The sequence below is a fragment of the Urocampus carinirostris genome, chromosome 1, assembly GCF_059441175.1.
Source record: "Urocampus carinirostris isolate Australia breed hairy pipefish chromosome 1, RoL_Ucar_1.0, whole genome shotgun sequence".
Classification (NCBI taxonomy): Eukaryota; Metazoa; Chordata; class Actinopteri; order Syngnathiformes; family Syngnathidae; genus Urocampus; species Urocampus carinirostris.
The window spans coordinates 36,341,892-36,364,797 of NC_142349.1; the positions used below are offsets into that span (position 1 = coordinate 36,341,892).

The following is a 22,906-nucleotide window of genomic DNA, read 5'->3' on the forward strand; positions in this document are numbered from 1 at the left end:
AAATAATAGACTGCAAACCAGCATAATAGTAGAGTATAAGATATATATGTAAGAGATCATTTTGCATATTTTTTATTATGTAAATCTTTCAAATTTAATTGAAAGAAATAAACATTTGAATCATAAAACATGAAAAAATAAAATGTGCAGGATTATCTGTCAGTTTAACAAGATTTTTCTACTCACGTTTTTACATTTTTTTTCTTTTTTCTAATTTATCTCTTTGTAGCGTTCACTTGATCGAATGCCTGCAATGCAGCTCCAAACGCGTGACACCATTCTTTGGATCACAGAAACACCATTCTTGTGACACGCTGACCTCATTCAGCCCTCACACAAACACACAAAAGCACAGACCAAAGACCACCTTTTGCTACCAAGTCACTGTGCTCATCAGTCAGCGCCCTTCTCTTGTGGGGGCTCATTGTGTAGCAAATCAAACTGTGATCTAACGCTACATTCGTGACCTGTCTTTTTCGCCCAGACGTCTGCCTGGCACTAGGATGGAGAGCATGACAAGAGGGTGGCTCATCAACTCGAGTTCTTCATGATAACAGAATTTCATCTGTACACCAGCAAGAGGATTTTACCAGGACATTTTGATCAGTACCAAAAAAACTCTCAAAAAGGTTTAGAGTTCAACTGTTTTCAATTGTGGCTACATGAAATCTGCGTCTTTGAAGTTTGGCTGGAACCGGCACCATGACCGAAATCCATCCATCAAGCCTGTACCTGCACTTGCTCCAGCAGCGCTCTCTGGAAGACCAGCTGGAGCTGCAATGGTCCCAAGAGCCCTGCCGGTCCCTCATGTGTTACTCCGTTTCGGTCGCTCTTGTCTTAATTTTGGGCCTGGGTGGCATCGGATTCCTCTCAATCACCAACTCCAGCATGTCCAGCGAGTGCCGCCTTGGAGTAGGCACCTTGCTGTGTCTCCTCTCCCTGGCGGTCTTGCTCAAACAGCTCCTCAGCTCTGCAATCCAGGATATGAATTGCGTGCACAACCGGCAGCTAATCAACCAGCTCAAGAGTGGTGGACGGGTTGACCCGGCGCTCATCTTGGCTGTTGGCCTTGCAGTGTTGCTGTGTGGGGTGGTTTTAATCTGTGTCACCGCTATTAACGATAGGGATGGGTATGGTGGAAACATGTTGGTGTCAGGTCTGGTGCTACTTGCCGCAGGATTTGGCATGACGCTGGCTGTTGTGGGATACAGTGTGCTGGTCTTCCTCAAGAGGAGACAGGAGCACAACAGAAGGAGGGAAGCGATTAGCGCCAGGAGGCCAGGAGAACGGTCTGTCCATCTCTTCTGTGTCTGGGGAGGACAGACGGACCAGGACCGGAGACAGGCCGCCACCAGCATGACCAGTCTGATCTGAGTCTGAGCGTCTACTGCAGGGATCTCCAACGTGGTGCCCGGGGTGCACTCTAAGTACATTTCCTGCCCAACTGTTTTTAAAATAGCTTAACAGTCCTGGGTCATTTTTATCTTCTTGTAAATTTATTTTTTAGTGGTTGACTAAGTCGATTTAACCCTACTTCCAATAATTAACCTGGTAATAAAATAGTAACAATATGATAATATGGTATTTTGGAAATGCATTTCAAACTGTTTGCCCTTTGTGCTAATTACTAAACAAAAAGTATCTCTCGGTTTGATCTACTCTGTAGTGAACCCTAGAAATTAAAACCAGGTAGTACTGTAAATTATCATGTATTACACAACAATATACACCCCGGAGGACCATTTGCGGCTTGCTAAGCCTTTTTTTCTGCTTTTTTTCTATTTTTGTAACATATACTGAAATGATACTTTCTTTAGCAAATGTGCTTGTAGAATGCAGAGTGTTGTTTAAAATCTAATAATGCAAATGGACTATTTCCAGTTTTTCCATTATATGTTCATTCCTAAAAAACTATTTAGGAAGCTATGAAATGAAATGATCTGCTTTTCAAGTCAATGACTTCCCAAAGCGCTTTACATTGTTCTTCACATTTCCCAATAGCGGCCGTGATCTGCGCTAACCTGCTTATTGGGGGTAAATGTCTTACCCAAGGACACTTCAACATGTAACACGGACAAGCCGGGATTCGAACTGGGATCCCTTAATCCTAAGACGATCGCTCTACCTCCTGAGCTACTGCCGCCCCCTATTTGGGCTTCTATCCAGAAACAAAATGAAAATTGTGAAATTGTGTATGCTTGTTTACATATTTTTTTAACTGGGCTACAAAATAAGAAAAATGTACACCTTTTTATACTTTTTAGTGGTGTGTGTGTGTGTGTCCCGACGCAGATGGATGGTCTTGCTCCAGCGGTGTTACACATTTGTTTTATATATATTTTTGTTTTTTTGTTATTGTTGTTGTTTTACCTCATCTGAAAATATATGATAAATGTCAGTCTCACACGACACCGTTTACTTGTTGACATTGAGGGTCATTTGTTGAGCAAGTCTCGTTAAATCACGTGAGGTACCGTGAGACTTGGCCCAAGCACCCTTCTCTGACCTGTGAGACTTTGCCATTTAGTGGTTACATACTGGTACTTCACTTACCCTTTCTGCTTTCCAAACTCAATACCCTGAAAAATACTAATACACTTCCTCTAACAGTCAAATACGGATGGAACAACATAAAAATCCCAAAAATATAACATTTTAACTAGTCAGCAACCCTTGTTGCGCCATATGTGTGTGCGTGTGTGTGTGTGTGTGTGTGTGTGTGTGTGTGTGTGCACGCACGCAGGCGTGTGTGTGCGTGCGTCTGTGTGTGTGTGCGTGTGCGCGCACGCGAGCGTGTGTGCGCGTGCACCTGTGTTTGAATAAGTGTGTGTGTCCGTGTGTGTGTGTGTGTCCGTGTGTGTGTGTGTGTGTGCGCGTCTGTGTGTGTGTATGTGGGGGGGGGGGGGGGTGACAGGTTAAAATGTAATATTAGTTTAAGAGCCCACCAGTTGCTTCTTGTTCCAAATATGGTTTACATTTTGAAAATAAAAATGTACCTTTTCTGTCACCAATGTACAACATGACACTCTTCTTTTGGAAGAAACGTACCCTAACTTAAATCTATGGCACAATTTTCAACAGCAATGCAGTAAGTATACAGTTTCCGACAAATGTAGTGTTTACTTAAAATAACAATGATAATATTAGAATGAAATGTAAAACAAATCTTATTGTATTTCTTTATCATAACTATTCACTTTTATTTTGATGATTGAGATTTACATCATTTACATCCTTTTTTACATTAGGAACACAAATAACATGCGATTACAGAGTGGAAAATTGTAAATTGGCCGTGTACTGTAAATGATGCGCTTGATTAAGAGTAAAAATGCAATCGTATGACATCACGGATGAGCCTCGTACAATGCATCATTGTAACTGTCTTTGTGCATTGAATTGAATTTGCTTTTTTCCTGCATAAACCCTGGTTGAATTAAACATTCAAAGCATTGAGCACGTTTTTCGGAAAATCTGTATTAAGTCTGGTTTTCTATTAAAATATAAACGGCGTCCTATTAGATACGGTATGTTATAGTGTATTTTAGTGTAGTGTAAATAAAATATAGCTTTTACAAAGTCAATATTGTAATACCTTTCCCCTGGGCAAAAAAAAATGCTTACCAAGCCGTTAGCCTTGGTAAATGACAAACTTTAAATAAACTCTAAACTTTACAGTTTGATGTAGAAAGAAACAAACAGAGCTACCACTCTACTGATTATTCATTCGAACTACAGAATTGAAAGTCAACATTGCTTTTGAGCAAAGTAAAAAATACTGTGCATATTAACGGTTATGGTTATTTTATTCATTTATTTATTTGAATCTGAGTCATTAAACTTGTTCACAAAACCCCATTGACTACTCTTAATTTCATAGTCGATCTTTTTCCCTCACGAGAAGCAAACACCGGAAGTGCATTTAAGTCCTGAGGCGCAGCTGCGTACTGACATTTGGGCTGGTGGACTAAGGACCAAAACATCAAAAGATGGCTCCAGCAAGAAGAAATCGGGTGTTTGTTATCGGTGTCGGCATGACTAAGGTAGATTAAAATAAATACTCTATTGTGGATCTTGACATTCTCAACAAGGTTAGCTAACGCGTATTATGACTTAGTGGAGGAGTTCCAGAACTTCTGAGTAGTGACGCAAGACAGTTCTCTCACAATGTAAATACTCCATATTTGCCAGTCAGTCCAATTAAACAGACAAAATACACAAATGGATTTCTTAAGGTAATTTTTCCTCATTGCTGCGTGTTTTTACGTGTTTAACACACTTGTTGCTATCAGTTATTATGCAACATGTTCAGTCCATAGTTCAAGGTAAAATGTGTTTCAAAGGTAAATTGACCCTTATCCAGATTTTTGGTCACAAATTATGATTACATATTAACACTTTCTACAAAGAAGATTTTATGTTGTGACCTGTGAGTTCTCTAATTTGTGAAAGACAGTAAAACATTGCCTGGTGTGCTCCCTTGATTTGTTAATGTGTAAGACGCGAATTCAGTATAACCCTGAATAAAATTTGAGATGAATTAAAACGAAATTCGCCCCTTTGGGCACTACTCGGTCAGTAGTAAGAGCAACACAACAATATACACAAAATATATTTATGCAAATACAAGTTCATATTCTGTCTCCTAGCAAAGGAAGATCTTTTGATAAACCCCAACCTCATCTACTTTTGTACAGTATAACGTTTTTTTTATTCTTTAACTCCAACACCCCACAGGATTAAGATAGAAACACAATTGAGATAATAATGTCTAATAAGAAGTCCATATTTCAATATGTTGTGATCGTGACCAAAAAAAGTTATTGTAAAACCTCCCATGTCCGTTGAAAATGTTAAAGATTTCTTTGAATTGTAGAACGTTTTTGCATGTTAGCTGCTTGCCCATATGTTAAAAGCTGAATTTTGATAAATGTATGATGTTTCATAAAACTACAGACATTTTTTTTTAGATTTTTTTATACTGATCATATTATATGAAAACACGTCTTAGATTTCATTTGTTGCTCTTAACTCAACAAAAGTAATTTGCTGAAAACATTTCGGGGGGAAAAGACCTTAATTTATATGAATGATTACAATGACCTGCTTCTTTTTTTATTTTATGTATTATGTGGACCAGTTTGACAAGCCAGGAGCTCGAAGCGACTTTGACTACCCTGACATGGCCAAAGAAGCGGGTGAAGAGTTTAAATTCTAAACTTTAGACAATGCCTACTTATTAACTCAAATATACTTTGAATTGGATGACAATATCTGACTGTAAATTGTTTTGCAGGTCAAAAAGCTCTTGCAGATGCAGGAATTCCATACTCGGCCATTGAACAAGCTTGTGTGGGATATGTGTATGGTAATATCTTAATTTATAGAAAACGTCTGGCAAGAGTATGAGGCACTGCATTTGGTTGAAACAAATTCCCTTTCTATTCTTTAGTTTCATCCGTTTTTTGCAACTATTTTAGGTGATTCCACATGTGGTCAAAGAGCCATTTACCACAGCCTGGGTTTGACCGGCATCCCCATCATTAACGTCAATAACAATTGCTCCACTGGCTCCACTGCACTCTTCATGGCACGGCAGCTGATCCAAGGAGGTGAGTTAAGGCAGGATTATTGGAAAAATATGTTGCTTCCATAGTCTGCCGATGTCATGAATAAATCACATTGTAGTTTGAAAGTTGCATTTAAGGTACGGAGAACGAAAAAAATGTGTAATGTGTATAGTATAATTTTAATCATGCAATAAATATTCAGACCATGTCCACTGGTTTGAAAATGCTGTTTATAAAACAGGTTTATCTGTGTTTAATAGTCTTATTTGTCTTTAACTATTAACACCTAAGCTGTCTGGAACCAATCGATAGATTCTTTTGGTCATATTTAAATGCAGAATATGGGTTTAATGAGATCACAAGCTTGATGAAGGAATACATTGATCTGTAATGGTGAGGTACAACTGTAATTGTGTGCAAGTGTGAGGTTGTCAGATAGCAGCGAGAGCTTATGTAAAAAATGTTTTTAATTTGCCATCAGGTCTTTCAGACTGTGTGCTTGCACTTGGATTTGAAAAGATGGAGAGGGGCTCCTTGTCCTCTAAGGTACATTGTATTTTGCAACGCAATAAAACGTCAATTTGGTTGATGCACAGACTTTCTATTTTTTGATGGAGTAATAATCAACAACCAAGTAGCCCCTGTGTTTTGATTTATGAATATTACAATATAAATAATACTTTTGTGTGGATTATTTGATATGAAGTATTAAACTTTAGATCCTTATTCATTAGAAGAATAATGAATAGAAGAAGAATTTACTTTGATTGTCATTCTTTGTAACCATGCACAAGGAACGAAATGTCGATACACCTGACCTGTACAGTTAAAATGTAGCGAGCCGATGCAGCCGCAGCCAAACAGGGCGCCGCCATTATATTCATTCCCAGCTCTTCCGACTTGCCTACCCATAATAAACTGCCTAACATGATGTTCCCCCCCCACCCCCTGCACACATACTCTTTTATTAAATTGAACTATGTATTTAGTTTTGTATGTAATGCTTGTTTTTTCATTGTTGTTTTTGTTGTAACGTGTACAGCAACCTTTCAGTGTCCTGGGGAAAAAAAAGTATTATTATTTTTATTAATTACCATTTAGAATAAAAAAAGAAAAACAACTTTACACTACAAAATGTCAGGTTATAAAATTGAGGGGGAAATAATTTTAAATAATAGTTTTCATATTCAGCAGTGGTTAGAGAGGGGAATGCAAGAGTATTTGGCAGAGGTGTAGAGATGATGGACATCAGTGGAACAGTGTGGCAGGTAAGTCAGTTGTTGTTTGCAGATGACACAGCGCTTGTGGCTGATTCTGAGGAAACATTGAGGTTGGTAACAGAGTTTGGAAGAGTATGTGATAGGCGTAAGTTATGTGTGAATGTTGGGAAGAGTAAGGTGATGAAGTGTTCACGTGATGGAGTGGGCATGACGTTAGAAATCAGGTTGCATGGACAGGTGCTGGAAGAAGTTGAAAGCTTTAGGTACTTGGGTTGTGATGTGGCTGCAGTTGGTGGAATGGAGTGCGAGGTATTGCACAGAGTGAATCAAGGAAGCAAGGTTTTGGGTGCTCTGAGGAGTGATGAACAACAAGAGTATGAGTATGGATGTTAAGAGGGGACTGTATGAGAGTGTGATTGTGCCGACTGTGTTGTATGGTGCAGAGACTTGGAGCCTGAACGCAGATTTAAGAAGGAAATTGAATGTTTTTGAGATGAAGTGTTAGAGGACTATGTTAGGAGTGACAAGATTGGATAGATTGAGAAATTAAATTGTGAGCGACAGAACTGGAGTAGTCGTGGAACTGAGCAAGCGTGTTGATAAGAGAATACTCGGTTGGTTTGGACACATGGAGAGGATTGATGAGGAGCGAATGTTGAAGAGGATCTGAAGAGCAGTAGTCAATGGAAGGAGACCAAGAGGAAGGCCGCGATTGACGTGGATGAACGGTGTTATGAGTGCACTGCAGGAAAGAGGCCTAAATATAATGGAAGCTAGAGCTCTTGTTAGTGATACAAAGGAGTGGAGAGGTGTTGTGAAAGGATAGTGGGATTGTGGACGCGTTCTTAAGGATGGGCTGGGTACCCGTATGATGCGGCAGGGGTAAACCAGTGAAAGCTGTCGGGCCCTGCTGTTGAACAAAGAGTGTGTTGTGTCAACCTGACCCGAGTGACATGTCCGCTTTCTGGTGTCCCGTTTCATCTGAAGGGACGAAAGCATGACCAACTTGGGTGCCGAGGTGCCTAACTTGTTTGGGTGCTTTGGCAATTGGGTTTCCCGTGGTCCAAAAATTTTTGTGTGCTTTTTTTTTTTTTTTTTCCTTTTTTTTTTTCCCCTTTTACTTTCTTTGTTATTGTATGTGTTGTCTTGCTGTCGGTCACCCCTCTTGAGGGATATGACCAAGGTAGATAGATAGATATTCACCAGTTTATTTCATGACTTGTTTTAGCAAAATGAAAAAGATAACTGAAAGCAGTAAACTACATGTATACTTTATGTGGAATGATAACAATTAAACATAAAATGACCAATATTATCTGCCAACTGTAGTTAGCGCTGTACAGATAAAATTAAGGTCACCGTCTTTTTTTAGGATCTTATATGCTCAAAACAAAGGAAGAAAAAAACTAATTATAAACTTACGTTTAACTCAGTACTTTTTTTAATATAGCTGTTATTTTTTGAGCGTATATATTTTTAAAATCTGAATTCTATGTTTTTCTCCCCCCTACTTTATTTATAACCTCTTGCACCCCCACTGTCCCCCAGGAATATGCATAACCCTATTTGAGAGTCAGTTATTTACATGAATAAGAAAGAACTTGTGCGGGACAAAAAAGTCACTTTTTTCCATCACATTATTACACAGAACCAACCCTGAATAGAATTTTTGATCGAGTCACTCAAAACAACATTCCCATAGATAGTAAATGCTGATTTACTCCCTCTTAAGACAGTTTGCACTTTTACAATATGGGGCTGCTGAGTTGAGCTGTATCGTCTTTACTGCAGTTCATGGATAGAACTAATCCAATGGACAAGCATATGGAGGTGATGATCAACCGCTACGGCATGGTGGGCGCTCCACCGGCTGCGCAGATGTTTGGAAACGCCGGCAGAGAGCACATGGAAAAATACGGTGCCCTCCTGTAGCAGTTTTTTTTAAGGAATGCACTTGCAAGGAAACCTAATCGCATCTCACTGATGTTGTTTGCAGGAACCAAACCAGAGCATTTTGCTAAAATCGCCTGGAAGAATCATAAACATTCCACCAACAACCCGTGAGTTACAAACAAGGCACAATTTGGATGATTTTGGTACGTAATTTAAGTTATACATTTTATTTGTAGTTATTCCCAGTTCCAAGATGAGTACACTTTGGAACAGGTCATGAACTCAAAGAAGGTGTTTGAATTTTTGACTCTTTTGCAGTGCTGGTGAGATACTCCATCCATGATTCCTGACACTGCAGACTTTAATTACTATGGATTTTAATAGTGTATTGCCATATCTCACTTTCTCTCCAGCCCCACGTCGGATGGTGCTGGTGCCGTCGTTTTAGCAAGTGAGGACTTTGTTAGGCTTTATCATCTTGAGGAGCAAGCAGTAGAGATATTGGCCCAAGAGATGGTGACTGACCTGTCCACCACTTTTGATGAAAACAGCTGCATTAAGATGGTGAGAAATTGCCTTTTTGTTGCTGTTTTTTTCCTCGCTAATGCTGTGCAATGAGAATCATAGATGGTAAAGAGCCCAGATATGACAAAAAAAAACATTTTTTTCTTCAGCTTTTATCAAACCATTAGAATTATATATGTTACCTTTAAGTGTGCCGTTTCAAATTATTGTTGTGTGATAAATTATCAGGTTTGGTGTCTGACTATTTTTGTCCGGTAATTCACTATGTGCGTTATTTGCATGTTGCTGTCTCCGTTGTAATATAATTATCTTACCAGCAGATCGTGCTGTTCCTCTGCAATCTGTTCCTCCTGTTTAATTCTTGTATTTCGACAGGAGTGAGATATTTTTTGCGATTTGGTCTATGAAATTGTACATCATAGAGCATTTTTAAATAAAAACAAATACTCAACAGAGGTTTCAAATTGAATATTTTAATCTAGTCATTCTTTTTTTTTAGTTTGCCATTATCCCCCAACGTGTCACCCTAGAGCAGTGTTTTTCAACCTTTTTTGAGCTAGGGCACGTTTTTCACATTTGAAAAATTTCACGGCACACCACCGACCAAAAATGTTATAAAATGACACTGAACAGTGTGTTCAATTACGATATAATTTATAATACCCCCAGTTTTTACAGCACAGACACTTGACAATGACATAATATTTGCAGAAAATGATCAATAAACGTTTTATAAAATTTTAAATTTTAAAAAGTGACATTGGATAATTTCTCACGGCACACCTGACGATTGCTCGCGGCACAATAGTGTGTCACGGCACAGTGGTTGAAAATCACTGCCCTTGAGTCAAGACCGTATGCAACTCTAGATCTTTCATTTGAAATTGTGAATTTAATGAACAGACAATTTTTTTCACTCGAAACATTAGAGTATACTCTTCCAGAAACCCACATCTATTGCCTGTGCATAGATTTTATTGGAAAAGATATTTAACAACCGAAAAAAAGAAAAGACGCACAGCGTATTGTACTGTTGGTTGGTTGGAGCCCTTAACCACTAGGGTCGTAAGAGTACCATTTCCTGTTGTGTGTCCTGGGCAAGTACAGCCTGCTGGCGACCATCCCTCTCCAGGCCAACAAAAATAAATTAATGGTTTGAGTTAACAGTGTATTGCTGAATTCTAACTTAATTCCAAAAAATGGCCGCTGTTACTATGTCTGGCAGAGGTGGCAGTCATGAGTAACATAATGGCAACCTGATCATGTTGGAATAGAAATATAAAATATAAACAGGGATTTGTGGTATCAAATGCTTGATATTGATTTTTCCGAGTCCCTTCTACAGTAAACAGGAATTAATTTATCCATTTTCTGCCCCGCTCATCTTCAGTAGGGTCGTGGGGGTGCTAGAGCCCATCCCAGCCATCTTCGGCCAGTGGGCAGAGGACACTCTGAACTGGTTGCCAGACAGTCGCAGGGCACACAGGGACAGAAAATTCACTCGCTAAAACAATTACATGCTCACTCAGACTTAGGGAGTCATCAATAAACCTGCCATGCATGTCTTTGGAGTGCAGTGCCCAGAGGAAACCCCACACAGGTATGGGGAGAACATGCAAACTTCGTCGATAGCTGGATTTGAACCTAGGACCTCTGAACAGTGGGGCTTAGGCGCTAACGACCCAGTCGCCGTGCAACCCTTAAACAGGAATTCAAATTTGTAGTTTTTTTACCTTTGACTTTTTTTAAAAGGTTGAACTTAAAATCATCAATACTTGAATCTGCACAAGCTACTTTTGGTTATTCTCATCATGAATACCTGCCGTGCATACATGCCTTTTAAACTGTCCGCTCCTGTTTATTTTAGGTGGGTTACGACATGTCCCGACTGGCGGCCAAAAGGTGTTTTGAAGCATCAGGTCTGCAGCCTGCTGATGTTGACGTTGTGGAGCTGCACGACTGCTTCTCTGCAAATGAGCTCATCACTTATGAGGCACTTGGACTGTGCCCAGAAGGTAAAGCAGGCTGAATGAAAGCTTTCCAAAATTATTTTTCTTCAATCGCGGCCCCATTTACCTCTATCACTAACTCACACTTGTTTTAAAAATGATTAACCTCTTGAGTGCTATTTTATTTATATGGGAACATTTATTTCACTATTCAATGCTAGTGTGTGGTTTAAAATTTTGGCATTGCCGAACCTTCAAAATGCCAACACGATCCCCAAAAATGGTACTTCTGGTAACATTTAGGGGGTGTTTTTATGTCTTCCTGTATATACATGCAACTTAGAACTTTAGGAAACTATATTGAGTCAACATACAATATTAATTTTATGCAAGCGCCTACACCAAAAAGTGTTGTTGGTAGTTAGTGGAAATGCACAAATAAATCCTAAATGGTCCTTGTGTGAGGCACAATAGTTGGTTTCTGCGTTCCATTAAATAGCAATGCATTTCTTTAAATTGATTTGTTAAAGTGAAAAAAAAATCCTAAAAAAGATCTTTAAATACGATGTCGGGACACATAATAGAGTTGAATACGATTCCCGCCAGCTGTTTATCAGCCAGGCAGTAATTTAGCAGAACTTAATGCTATTCAAATTGATTTGTAGGAAGTGATGACTAGTCATTCAGTGCTATAACATTTCAGAAGCATTGTTTCTAAGTGCCAAAACCTAAAAATATGTTGTTGTTTTTTTTTAAACTTTTCGAAAGGCTTTGGCGTTACTAATCACTAAGTATTGAGCCTCCGGGGTCTGATTTCATTATCATAAATCACCACTACATAGTAAGAGTGACTTTGATCAGATAATTGTCGACACACTTTTTGCCTTGTTTGGTCTCCTGTGTCAACTGTATGACGCTGTATGGCAGTGTGTCGGCAACCCGTATTCCGTGTATGTGTAGTGTGATGAGAAAAGCAGAGCTTTGAGTACAGCTTAATGATTCAAAGCCTTATTCTTTCCAAAAAAGATGACAAAGTCCCTGCGTCTTAGTTTTGGCAGAGAGCAAAGATGTTTCTTGCAAGTCCGTGATCGCCATGTTGACCCAAATGTCATCATGTCTCTAGAAAATTCTTGCAAAGGTCATGCATCGTTCATGCATAAGCTCAGTGTTCTTGCAATGAAATGTTATTTCGCAAGCAAAGTGCACTTGGGTTAATGGAAAACATTGTTCAAATGTTAGAGGTACCGCAAATATTTGTATTAAGAAAAAGCGGCAGAGTGTAAGTTTTGCTTAAAATACATCCTTCTACAAAAAGCCATTTTCTTGGAAATGAGTATTTTCAAGCAACTTACTCAGTAGGTAGAGCGCTCGTCTTGGGATCAAGAGATCACAGGTTCGATTCCCGGCTCCTCCGTGTTATATGGCGAAGTGTCTTGGGCAAGACACTGAATCCCTAATGCCCCCAATAAGCAGGTCGGTGCATTGCATGGCTGCATGGCCGCTATTGGTGTGTGTGTGTGTGTGTGAATGGGTAAGTGTGAAGCACATTGTAAAGCGCTTTTGTAGGTTGATAAGCGCTATGTAATGCAGACCATTTACCATATACTTAGCAATGCTCAACTGCTGTTTACTACACATTGGTAAAAGCCAGATTTTTTTTTTCCCGAAAGACGATGGTTCACGCTTTCTTTTGATGTGTCCCATTTCTACATACTGTAGCTACAGAGCTGGCTTTTCTGTAGGCCTTCAAAAATGGGTCAAAATGTCAAAAATTGATTGGCACCTCCCCATTTGAGACAAACTTCTGTTACTGAATGAAAACAATAAAAAAATGGCACTAAATGAAAAAGGCACTTATGGGCTTTGAAAAAAAAAGTGTCATTTTTCTATTTTCAGGTGAAATCTTTTTGATGCCGATAATTTGGTGCATCCCTATTAATTATGGATAGAAATCATAATTTTCTAAAAGCTGATCATGAACAAAACTAAACAAACTTTTTCTATGAGCAGGTAGAGGAGCAGAGCTGATTGACAGAGGAGACAACACATACGGTGGCAAGTATGTGATCAACCCCAGTGGTGGCCTAATATCCAAAGGGCATCCTTTAGGAGCTACAGGTACATCATTGTTTGTACGGGTTCTTGAAATCCTCAAAAATTATTACATTTTAATGTTGCTATTTCAAGGATTGAAAAGTGGTTGAATTCTAGGTAAAGTTCTTATAAATGCTTGACATTTTTGCCATGTTTTGCAAAAAGTCTGAGTAAAACAACGTCAAGTTATGTTTATTTGTATCAAGAGAGGGATTTTAAAGCAGTCTAGGCCTAGTAATGTTTTCACTCCCACTATGGACATCATACACCTTAACCAAGATTTTTGCTTTTTCATATTTGAAGAAACCTTCCTTTTGCAACATATTCCTAGCTGATGTCTTAAAGTCTGCTCCCATCTACTCTAATTTTTAGTTGTTGTTGGGGTTTTTTTTTACTCTATCTTGCGAAGTCTTTTATGGCATATAAATTCGTCAATGATCTTTAACAATTTTGCAAGGTTTTAATCGTGGTTTATTAATAATGTACACTTGTTGCACATCATCTTTTGGTTCAGGGCTGGCCCAGTGTGCTGAGCTCTGCTGGCAGCTCCGAGGTGAGGCTGGCAGAAGGCAAGTTCCTGAAGCTAAAGTGGCCCTGCAGCACAACATTGGCTTAGGAGGAGCAGTGGTGGTCACTCTTTACCGAATGGGATTCACACACAAGTCCAGGTACAATTTATTCCACTAAAGCATCTTTGTACTCGGCAAGTCAGAACATATTCTGGACCATAAATCACTCTGCATTCTTTAAAGCACACTGTTTTTATCCATATTTAAATGACACTACTGAAATTTGGGGAAACACTGATCTGGTTCACTTTGAAATGGCACATATTATGTACAAAGCAAGAAGTAATCTGCTTCCCAGAAAAATCCAAAATTATTTTTTAACAGGGATGGGGATTATAATTTGAGGGAAGGAAATAATCTAAAACATATTTGTGTCAGCACAACATTTAAAAAGTTTTCAATACCCATATGTGGAGTAAAGCTGTGGAACAAGTTGGGTGGAATGCTCAAGCAACGTCCAAGCATGACCCAGTTCAAAAAGCGGTACAAAAGCATGATATTCACAGGGTACAGGGAAAATGTAGGGCTTTAAGGTTCACGAGGTGTTTTTTATAGATCAATTATACACGTGTTATTATTAACATTTATTATTTATTGTAATTATTGTTTTTTTTCCCTTATGTCTGGTAAGATGAACCTATGTAAATATGTATATTCATGAGGTGGTTGGTGTATGTAAATGGTGTGTGTTTATATAGCGCTATTCAAGTCAATGAAGAGCTCCTGAAGCGCTTTACAATGTGCTTCACTCTTACCCATTCACACACAGACTCACACACTCATACACTAATGCCATGCAAGGCAACTACCTGCTTGTCAGGGGCATTAGGGATTTAATGTCTTGCCCAAGACCACTTCGACATATAACACGGAGGAGCCGGGAATCTAACCTGCGTTTCGCTTGATGGCTTTACCTCCTGTTTCCTGACGCCTCCTCAGTCGCCTCGTGAATCAATAATGATAAACGAGGCGCCCGCTGGTGATCACCATTTTTTTGGGCTCTTCTGACTTTCATCAGAGTTTGATTTATTTGATGAATTTCTTTTCATTGTAATGAGCCAAAAATAGCTGTCGCCATGCTTCACAGTTTGTTTGTGTGGCCACATTTACTCGTGCGCCCGTCTTGCTCTTAGGCTGGTGTATGCTGTCAATCAGTCGTATAAACAGGCAGTCACGCCCACCGAACACATAAAGCCCTCCCTAACCTGATCCTGTGATAGCCTTTGCTGTCTACTGTCAGCTGCTCAACACAAGGCAAGATGAAACAATGACAATTAAGACAATAAAATTCAAAAGCAGTGAAGCAGCAAAAAACCAAAGCCCCAAATAACCAGGGGTCTCTGTATAGTATTCTACATTTTATTCTCAAACAGACAAGCCGTTTGCCATGTACTATTTTACTTCACATCATCTTTTATATTTATATTTTTTAAAAAATCTCTTTATGAACAACCTTTTTTCGTCCGAACTTTGTAAATCTTGCATTTTCTTTTGAATTTGTAGTCAATAAGTCGGTCAATCATTAAAGTATTCACGTTCTAAATTAGTTAAAGTTCTTATTATACAAAATGCCATAGTCTTCTTTGCTCACTATGTTTTTTCTTCACATCCCCAGTTCACACATTGCAGCTGTAGCCACAAGTGCAAGCAGCAACTTGGAGGGTTTTAAATCTTACCCTGTGTTCAAGGAGATGGAGAAAAAGCTGGAGCAGGTCTGCTAACACAGCAAGCTGAGAGATTGGACATTGAAAGAATGAAACTTTTATTTCTAATATGACAAACAAAAAAAATGTTTCCATTTTTCTCATATCAATTTGGAATGTTGGCAATGCAAACGTTTCAAAATTATGTTATCCTTTTGCAGGAAGGCGCCAAATTGGTCAAGAAGATAGGCGGTGTGTTCGCTTTTAATGTGAAAGATGGACCTGACGGGAAGGAGGCTACGTGGATTGTGGATGTAAAAAACGGGGATGGCCATGTCACCAATGACTCAGGTATTTTTGTGCAATTAAAAAGTATTTAGATACAGTGCCTTGTATAAGTGTTGCTCCCACCTTCCCAAGAATGTATGACATATTCCCATAGTTCCAGCTTCAAACTTTTAAATAAAAAAACTCAAAATATTTTCTAATAATCAACAACATGTGGGACACAAATGTGAAAAGAAAATTCATCCAACATTCATATTGTGATAACAAATAAAACATTGAAAATTAGGCATTGCAAAAATATTGGACCCTTTTGAGTTATTGCTTTGTAAAACCTTGTTTTTCTGTGATGATAGCCACAAGCCTTTTTGAGTATCTCTCCATAAGTTGCACATGTAAAAACATAAATATTTGCCAATTCTTAAAAACTGACTCCAACAGATTTTCTGCCAGAATCGCCCAGTATTTGGCTCCCTCGATCTTACCATCAACTCAAACAATCCCCCCAGTCCTTGCTGAAGAAAAGCAACCCCAAATAATTTTGCTGTCACCACCATGTTTGACAGTGGGAATTGTGTTCTCAGGGTGATGTGCAGTGTTACTCTTACGCCAAACGTAATGCTTTGCGTTATGCCCAAAAAGTTTTATTTTGGTCTCATGAGAATGGAGTACCTTGTTTCACATGTTATTTTGTTCTCTTGTGGCTTTAAAGGCCTTTTTATTGTATTATTTTAGAGAGTGCGTTCTTCTTGCCACTCTTTTTTATGTATAGTATGACTAACAGTTGTTTTATGCACAGATGGTCCCACCTCAGCTGTGTTAACCTCCTGGTTGCTTCTTGATTAGTTTTCACCTTGTTTGGACTCAATTTAGAGAGACGGCCAGGTGTTGGTAGATTTGCAGTGGTTTTATATAATATCTATTTTGATATTATTGTTCACACATTGCTTTTGGAGCTTTGTAAATGTTACGAAATCTTGTTGTATCCCATTCCTTCTTTAAACTTCTCCATAGATGTATCCCGGACCTACCGGGTGTGTTGTTTGGTCTTCAAAATATTGTCTGTTCTTCAGTGTCTGCTTAACAGACCTCTGAGCCCAACACAAAATAGGTGCATTTCAATTTAGACGTTCTCTTTTTGTCATTAGTAAGTTAATTTGGTTGACATTGGGTCATTCAGAAGTCATCGGGGAACTTCTGGGTTCAGTTGGCTGATCTGAGAGAACAGAGTGCCAATATTAAAACAATTCCTAATTTTAATTTTTTTAGCTGTAATATAATACAAAACATTGAAATTATTTGGTTCCACTTCATGATTCTGTCTCCATTTTGTTGATTCTTAGAAAATATGTTCCGATTAGTTTGAAGCTTGAAATGTGGCACTGTAACAGCTTTCGGTTTTAGTGCGGAGTTATAACAATTGTTCTTGCTTTCAGGTGCAAAGGCAGATTGCACCTTGACCGTTAGTGATCAGGATTTTCTGGATCTGATGACGGGAAAATTGAACGCTCAAACGGTACGTTGCCATTAACGAAACTGCAGAACTGTTAACGAGTACAGTTATTCTTAAACTATTTTTTGCGAAATCCTTACACTTCAAAGGGATTCTTTTATTCACTGTTTCTTTTTAGGATCTAATTTATCCCTAAAACCAACATGAGCTTCTTTCTTTCTTTGCACTTTTCTTTTACCTACTGTTAGGCAGGATAAAGAAGTGTCTATTGTCCTATTGTACACAGCATGTTTTTATACACCACTTTGAATGGCAATGAATTGCCTTAAAGGTCCTTTTACAAATAAATTTGATTTAATTTGATTACAGCCACCTCTGAATCTACAACCAAACATAGAGCAACATCACGACATAAATAGAAGGAAAATGTTTTCGGGAACATTCTCAGGCTGGATCTTGCATTACACAAGAAAGGCCTTGAACCTCGTGTGGATCATGGGGCGACTTTATGTTTAGAACTTTGGGTGTCACTTCCCATTTGTGAACCTCACATTGCACTTTGGGGTTAGCAGAAACACGATTTCTATGCCATGCCTAGTTTTACTCCTTTATGTCTGATAGAGTACACATACACATACAGAGGAAGCATGGAACTTATTAGATAACTATGCATTCTGTTCAACATTTTTTAATTTCACCCTACACTTTAAGACTACATTTTAAGACTTTGCCGCTATTTAAATCCAGACAGTAAAAAATATCTATGAACTGTTATTTATTCGTGAGTAACGTGCACCACTACTTTAATTTATGATTAAAAATCAGTAAAGAAAAATCGTTTTACTTTTTCTCTGCTCAAACTACCGTTTAGCATCACAAATGAAAGATATTAAACACGTGCATGATGAGAATAATTTATCAACAGCTATGAACACAATACCAACATAAAATTTACAATGTATTTATTTAATGTCCTTCAAATTCAGATTTTTTTGTCAGATACACCAGAGAGTTGTTTTCCTAATCATGCTTTTTTAGTTTATTGTGTATCTTTCAGGACAACTTTGTTTTTTTCAATTTTCTAACATCTTATCTCTAGTACCGTATTTTCCACACTATAAGGCGCACCTAAAAGCCTTTATTTTTTTCAAAAGCTGACCATGCGCCTTATAATACAGTGCGCCTTATTTATGGATCAATATTAAGTCGCAAAGTCTTGCAACTAACTTGCAGCCGCCGACTAGATTTTCCCCCGAACGCCAAGTAGTCCGCGGTGTATGCTGGGATTTATTTACCGGTGTCAATCATCATTTGAATCAATCACCATTGGCTAAAGTTATTCGGAGGTCAAGGGGCGGATCCTTTTTATCATCCACAGGCTGGCATTGGCTTAAGCGGCAAAACAAAGCCTGCAATTGGCCGAAAAAGATGTGTCAATCGTCAGTTGAATCGATCACTATTGGCTAAAGTTATTCGGAGGTAAAGGGGCGGATCCTTTTTATCATTTACAGGCTGGCATAGGCTTAAGCGGCAAAACAAAGCCTGCAATTGGCCGAAAAAGATGAATGTGAATAGCATTTTGGGTTGACGGCATAGAGAAAGCATTTTTTACTATTCTGTATTTGTAAATATTTTATTCTCCTGGATTTACTAAACTCACGGATATAAGAGGACCATGGTTGCGCATTATTATTGAACACAACGACTTCGGTGAGCTACTCCAGCTACATATTTTCCCTGTATCTTGTTTCAGACTGAACTCGATGTTTCTGTGATAAGCGGTGCAGATAATGGGTGGAATGGAGTGTCTATTTTTAAATTAAACTCAATTCCAAGTGTTTATTGTCATATGCACATTAAAGAACCCCATTTCCCTGCACAATAAAATTCTTACTTTGCTGTCCACACAGTTGCCAGCAAAAAATAAAATGGAAACTAAGAAATGTTTGTTTGGTGACATCGTACGGACGCTGAATCCGCACGTGTTCTCGACACGTATTTGCTTCTTTGCAAGCTTTGGGAATGTTAAGGGGGTAATAAGTTTGACTGTTCTATCTGACTGTTTTGTCGACGTTCCCATTGTAGCGCCTTATAATCCGGTGCGTCTTATGTATGTCAAATATAGGACCAAAAACTATTTTTTTCGGGGTGCGCCTTATAGTGCAGAAAATACGGTACACTGAATATTCAGCAATCTGCTCCAAATCCGTGAGTTTCAGCATGACCTGCAACTGTGAGCTTGAAAGAATTGTCTCATGAAGTACCTTTCCTCTTTTCATCCTGATTTGCTGTCCAACGGGTACCAGTGTATCATTAAATCTGAAGGAAACTGCAACTAAAATGTATAGCTGAAGATATTGGTAAGGGTGCAAAACAGCATTTCTTTACTCTCGTTTCCGTATGGGCGGGAAAAGAAATGAAGAAGCGTCACGCCTCTGTGTAAATGCCATTGAGAATTACAGTTTTTATGATCAAACGTCCGCGCAAGTAATTTGGATATTGTTACTAAAAATAGAGCGTAGGTGTCTTATAGTTTGAGAGACTTGATAGATGTGGTTGCATTCAGTGTTTTGCCACTGCGGTCAGCAAAGTTTTTGACTTCATTGCACAATAAACTAATATACTACCCTTAAACGTAATGTATTAAGCACACAAGGGGGAAAAAAAAGTGCGTTATACACAAAGAAATTACGCTACATAAATCCACTAAAGTTAAAACAAACAAAAAATGGAGGGGAACCAAGAAGAAAAAAACAATTTATAAAAATACTGTAAATGAAATTAAATCAAATCTTGTTTTGAAATTAATGAACTCAAAGTAAAAAAAAAAAAGATTTTGTTTTATTTTTTAACTGAATCTGCTTGATTACTCAAAGGGGATTCAGTCAGTCTGTCTCATCCTGCACGTATATCTATGTAGCGAAAATGGGTGGTAAATAAATCATTCTAAATGAAGAGCCGAGTTTTTTCTTTTCAAAACTTGTCTCGCCTTTTTGGAGCACCACATACGTTTTTAGATCATTATGTCAGAAAAACGGATGAAAAATCTTCAGTTTTTCCGATGGGTGGCTACACACACTTTAGGTGAATTATTTTTACCTTTTTAATCGTTCAATATACTTTAATCAAGAAACACACTCTTGGATTTGTGGACTTTTCTTTTACTAATCATCTACTGAAGCTTGAATAGGACACAAAACAATAATAAGGATCGGACCCTGTACCGGTCTGTCGTGGTGAAGAGGGAGCTGAGCCGAAAGGCAAAGCTCTCGATCTACCGGTCGATCTACGTTCCTACCCTCACCTATGGTCATGAACTTTGGGTCATGACCGAAAGAACTCGATCCCGGATACAAGTGGCCGAAATGAGTTTCCTCCGCAGGGTTGCTGGGTTCTCCCTTAGAGATAAGGTGAGAAGCTCAGTCATCCGGGAGGGACTCGGTGTAGAGCCACTGCTCCTCCGCGTTGAGAGGAGCCAGTTGAGATGGCTCGGGCATCTAATAAGGATGCCTCCTGGACGCCTCCCTCGGGAGGTGTTCCGGGCATGTCCCACCGGCAGGAGGCCCCGGGGGCGGCCCAGGACACGTTGGAGAGACTATGTCTCTCGGCTGGCTTGGGAACGCCTCGGGGTCCCGTCGGATGAGCTGGAGGAGGTGGCTGGGGATAGGGACGTCTGGGCTTCCCTTTTAACACTGCTGCCCCCGCGACCCGACCCCGGATAAGCGGAAGACAATGGATGGATGGATGGGATGGACAATAATAAGGAAATAAAACAAAACTACAAGTTGAGAACTTAAACTGGCACCATTTAGATAAACAACAACATTGGCTGGTTATTGTATCTTGGTAGAGTTCCCCATTTCACGTCATACCAATACCTAGCAACAACAAGATGTTCTGCGTCGATGAAGGTGAAGGCCCACTCTTTATGTCATCAGCTGTAGAGCGATGAGGCATCCTGGTAGGCTTGAGAGCCAGTTGGGACGATGACCACAGGATGCAGAGTATTGAAGGAGAGGTTGACTGCTGATGTCTTGAAGCTTCTATGAGGTCGCTGGCTTTGTCCCTCTGGTTAGGCCACTAGCTTGATCAAGCTTGGCTGCTGACCTTTGATGCTGACATGCAGAGAATGCCCCCTGCCCCAACCTCACATTCCACCAGTATCCGTCAGATAACATATCTATGTGATTGACTTAAAACACAGTACAGATATTTACTTCACAAGTTTTGACATTGTTTGATTATTTTCTGACATTGCAAATCGGAAATCTGACCAAACTTTGAATACTCTACATCTAAGAACTCTTCTTGTTGTACCTGTTTCTCCTCAGGCATTTTTTAAGGGCAAGCTGAAGATTGCTGGCAATATGGGCATGGCCATGAAGCTGCAGAATCTTCAGGTGGCACCTGAAAAGGCAAAGCTGTAATAAATGGAACCAGATCGGAGATCAATTCAAATCCTATCTGACACTTGTTAGTCCTGATAAACTCTAATGTCCTTAAAGAAAATGTTATTCTTGAGCCTCACTGCATTAATGTGGACTTAACACATGTTTGCGCTTATGTGTACATATATACACCGTATTTTCCGGACTATAACTCGCAGTTTTTTCATAGTTTTGCCGATGGTGCGAATTCAGTGTGAAATAACACAATTAACACATTATATTATAGTATTTCACACATATTTTCACGCTAAACCTTATGTGCGAAATGTTTAACAGATTACCACATTGCGGTAATTTATAAAAACACCTGAGAAGAGCTGAACAAAAATGGCATCAAAGAGAAAATCATTCTGCAGATTACAAACTGTAAATGGGGAAATATGCAGCTGAAAACGGTGATATAGCAGCAGTAAGAAAGTTTGGAGTTGGCGAGAAACTTAAAGGACTGGCAAAAAGTGGAGGTGACGGTGAGTCTGATGTAAGCGACGTAAACGAGGAAGTGGCACATCGTCCATCTCTCGAGTTGGTGGAGTTGTTTAAAAGTGACACAGAGGATGCAGATTTCATTGGACTTAGTGATTAGGAGGGAAACTGATAGTTTGTTAAACTTGTTAGCACGTTCTTTACAGTATACTCGAGTTATCCGAATAAATCTTAATATGTTACATTACCAGGCATGTCAGTCATGTAACGTTAGTATACCATACACTTACTTAGCCTGTTGTTCTCTATTTAATTTTTAATTGCCTCTCAAGATGACATGTGTGTTTTTGGTATTGTATTTTATCAGACCAATGGCCCCCAAAATGTGACTTACTCTCCGGTTCGACTTGTTTTTTTCCTTCTTAATCGTGAATTTTCTGGGAGTGCGACTGATTGTCCAGAAAATACGGTATATGAATTTCTTAATCCTATAATATGATTATTAAGTAGCATGAGGAAGGCACGTTAAAAAAAAATTGGGAAAAACACTCAGTGGATCACAAAAAAGGTTCACCTGTCTTCTATCATTTTTGTGAATAACACAAAAAACATGTAGTGAGGTATCGTAGTTTTCAACGACTTTCACAAAAAGGCTTTGCTTAACCCGCTGCAGAGAAATGGAACATTTAACAAATCAGAAATCACCTCCCGCGTTCATTTTTTTTTCTTCAAATTTTGCTAAGTGAAGCAAGATCATTCTGAAAACGGCACCTGTCTCTCGGGAACACTAGCTCAATAAATTGGACAAACATACTGAATAAACACTAGCACATA

At 39.0% G+C, this 22,906-nt stretch overlaps 2 protein-coding genes across 2 annotated transcripts; both read left to right on the forward strand.

Moving 5' to 3' along the window:
* The first annotated feature begins 389 nt into the window (after positions 1–389).
* On the forward strand, positions 390–2,409 carry LOC148374512 (transmembrane protein 125-like). The gene has a single exon (XM_088355126.1). It carries the CDS (start codon positions 703–705, stop codon positions 1,372–1,374), a length of 672 nt encoding a protein of 223 aa, XP_088211252.1. The 5' UTR covers positions 390–702; the 3' UTR covers positions 1,375–2,409.
* A 1,495-nt stretch (positions 2,410–3,904) lies between these two features.
* On the forward strand, positions 3,905–22,906 carry scp2a (sterol carrier protein 2a). The gene is made up of 16 exons (XM_088337206.1): positions 3,905–4,043; positions 5,141–5,198; positions 5,297–5,368; positions 5,481–5,612; positions 6,052–6,116; positions 8,582–8,708; positions 8,787–8,850; positions 8,920–9,006; positions 9,097–9,247; positions 11,076–11,223; positions 13,168–13,275; positions 13,766–13,919; positions 15,436–15,532; positions 15,685–15,814; positions 17,185–17,264; positions 21,533–22,906. Exons 1-16 carry the CDS (start codon positions 3,990–3,992, stop codon positions 21,626–21,628), a joined length of 1,623 nt encoding a protein of 540 aa, XP_088193332.1. The 5' UTR covers positions 3,905–3,989; the 3' UTR covers positions 21,629–22,906.